The sequence below is a fragment of the Bison bison genome, unplaced genomic scaffold (genome assembly GCF_000754665.1).
Source record: "Bison bison bison isolate TAMUID 2011002044 unplaced genomic scaffold, Bison_UMD1.0 scf7180017864193, whole genome shotgun sequence".
Taxonomy (NCBI): Eukaryota; Metazoa; Chordata; class Mammalia; order Artiodactyla; family Bovidae; genus Bison; species Bison bison.
Genome location: NW_011494765.1, coordinates 1,825,163 through 1,826,271, shown reverse-complemented (window position 1 = coordinate 1,826,271; position 1,109 = coordinate 1,825,163). Strand labels below are relative to the sequence as shown.

General features: G+C 61.2%; 1 protein-coding gene across 1 annotated transcript in view; it reads right to left on the bottom strand.

Annotated features, from left to right (window-relative positions):
- Positions 1-893, bottom strand: part of NEK6 (NIMA-related kinase 6) — a 44,024-nt gene extending 43,131 nt beyond the window's left edge. The window contains exon 1 of the mRNA XM_010844034.1: positions 775-893. Within this exon, the coding sequence (XP_010842336.1) occupies positions 775-864 (90 nt within the window). The 5' untranslated portion in view covers positions 865-893. The remainder of the gene's footprint in view (positions 1-774) is intronic.
- Positions 894-1,109: the final 216 nt, after the last annotated feature.

Here is a 1,109-nt window from a genome sequence, read left to right as displayed (position 1 = left end):
CAGACCTGAGAGGCAGTGTTCCAGTACATGCGATCGTGGCCCTGACCCAGCGCCTGTGCACAGGTCTGGGCGCAGCACAGAGCAGGGAGGGGAACAGGAAGGCTCCTCAGGGGCAGCGGCATTTGGACTGAGGCCTGGAGGAGTCGAGGAGGGCACCCTAGGGAAAGGTGCAACGTGAAAGGTGTGGGGTGTGCGGGCAGCCCAGAATCCCAGAAGCCACTTTCTGAAAAGCTGCGAAAGGCTGCCTGGCTCTCCAAAGTTCTACACAGAGGGTGGGTGGGGCAGGTGGAAGGGAACCAGTGTCCCTGAAACTCTGCTGCCTCCAGACAAAGAGGCTCCCCTCCCCGTAGGGAGGGCCAGAGCACAGCTGAGACCAGAAAGGAGGAGCCCGGCTCAGTCAGGAAGCACATTCTGATCCCAGGTGCGCCCCGCCTGTTCCCCTGCGCCCCTCACTCTGCCCAGGCCTCCAGGACTCCCTCTACGTCTGTCCTTCTAACCAGCGTTGATCCCTCTGAAATAAAGCCCTTCCGTTCACATGGAAACCCCAGGGGCAGGTCCAATGCCAGGCGTCCCAGCCCAGAGGGCATCTGTGAGTGTGGCTGACAGGTGGAGGACTGAACAATCAGGCAGTGACTCTGCCTCCATAACGGGAAGCCTTCAAGGTGTCTGGGGGCTGCTGAGGGGCTTCCTCCCGTGGCCGGGATGAAGCAGCCTCAGGGATCAGTGATCCTCCCAGACTCTCCGATGCACTGCAAATGATGGAGAAGGGCTTACCTGTGGGTCAGGAGGGTGCGCGGGCCCCAGGGTGTGGCAGAGGTTGTTTGGGTTCCCTCCATGGGGCATGTGGCTGGGCTGTCCTGCCATCCTGCATGCCAGCCTCGCGAGGGCACGGGCTGCAACAGAAAATGAGGGCTTTCTTACACACAGGCCTGTGCACCTTCACTTGCCCCCTTTTACAGATGTGCAGGCTGAGGGGCCGAGCTGTCGGGTAACTTGCCCATGGTGATGTGGCTCGGAAGTGGCAAAGCTGGGGCGTGACAGCCTGCGTGACACACCTCCCTCCATTACGCTGTCCCGACCAGGCTGCTAGGATCAGCCCCACTGGATAG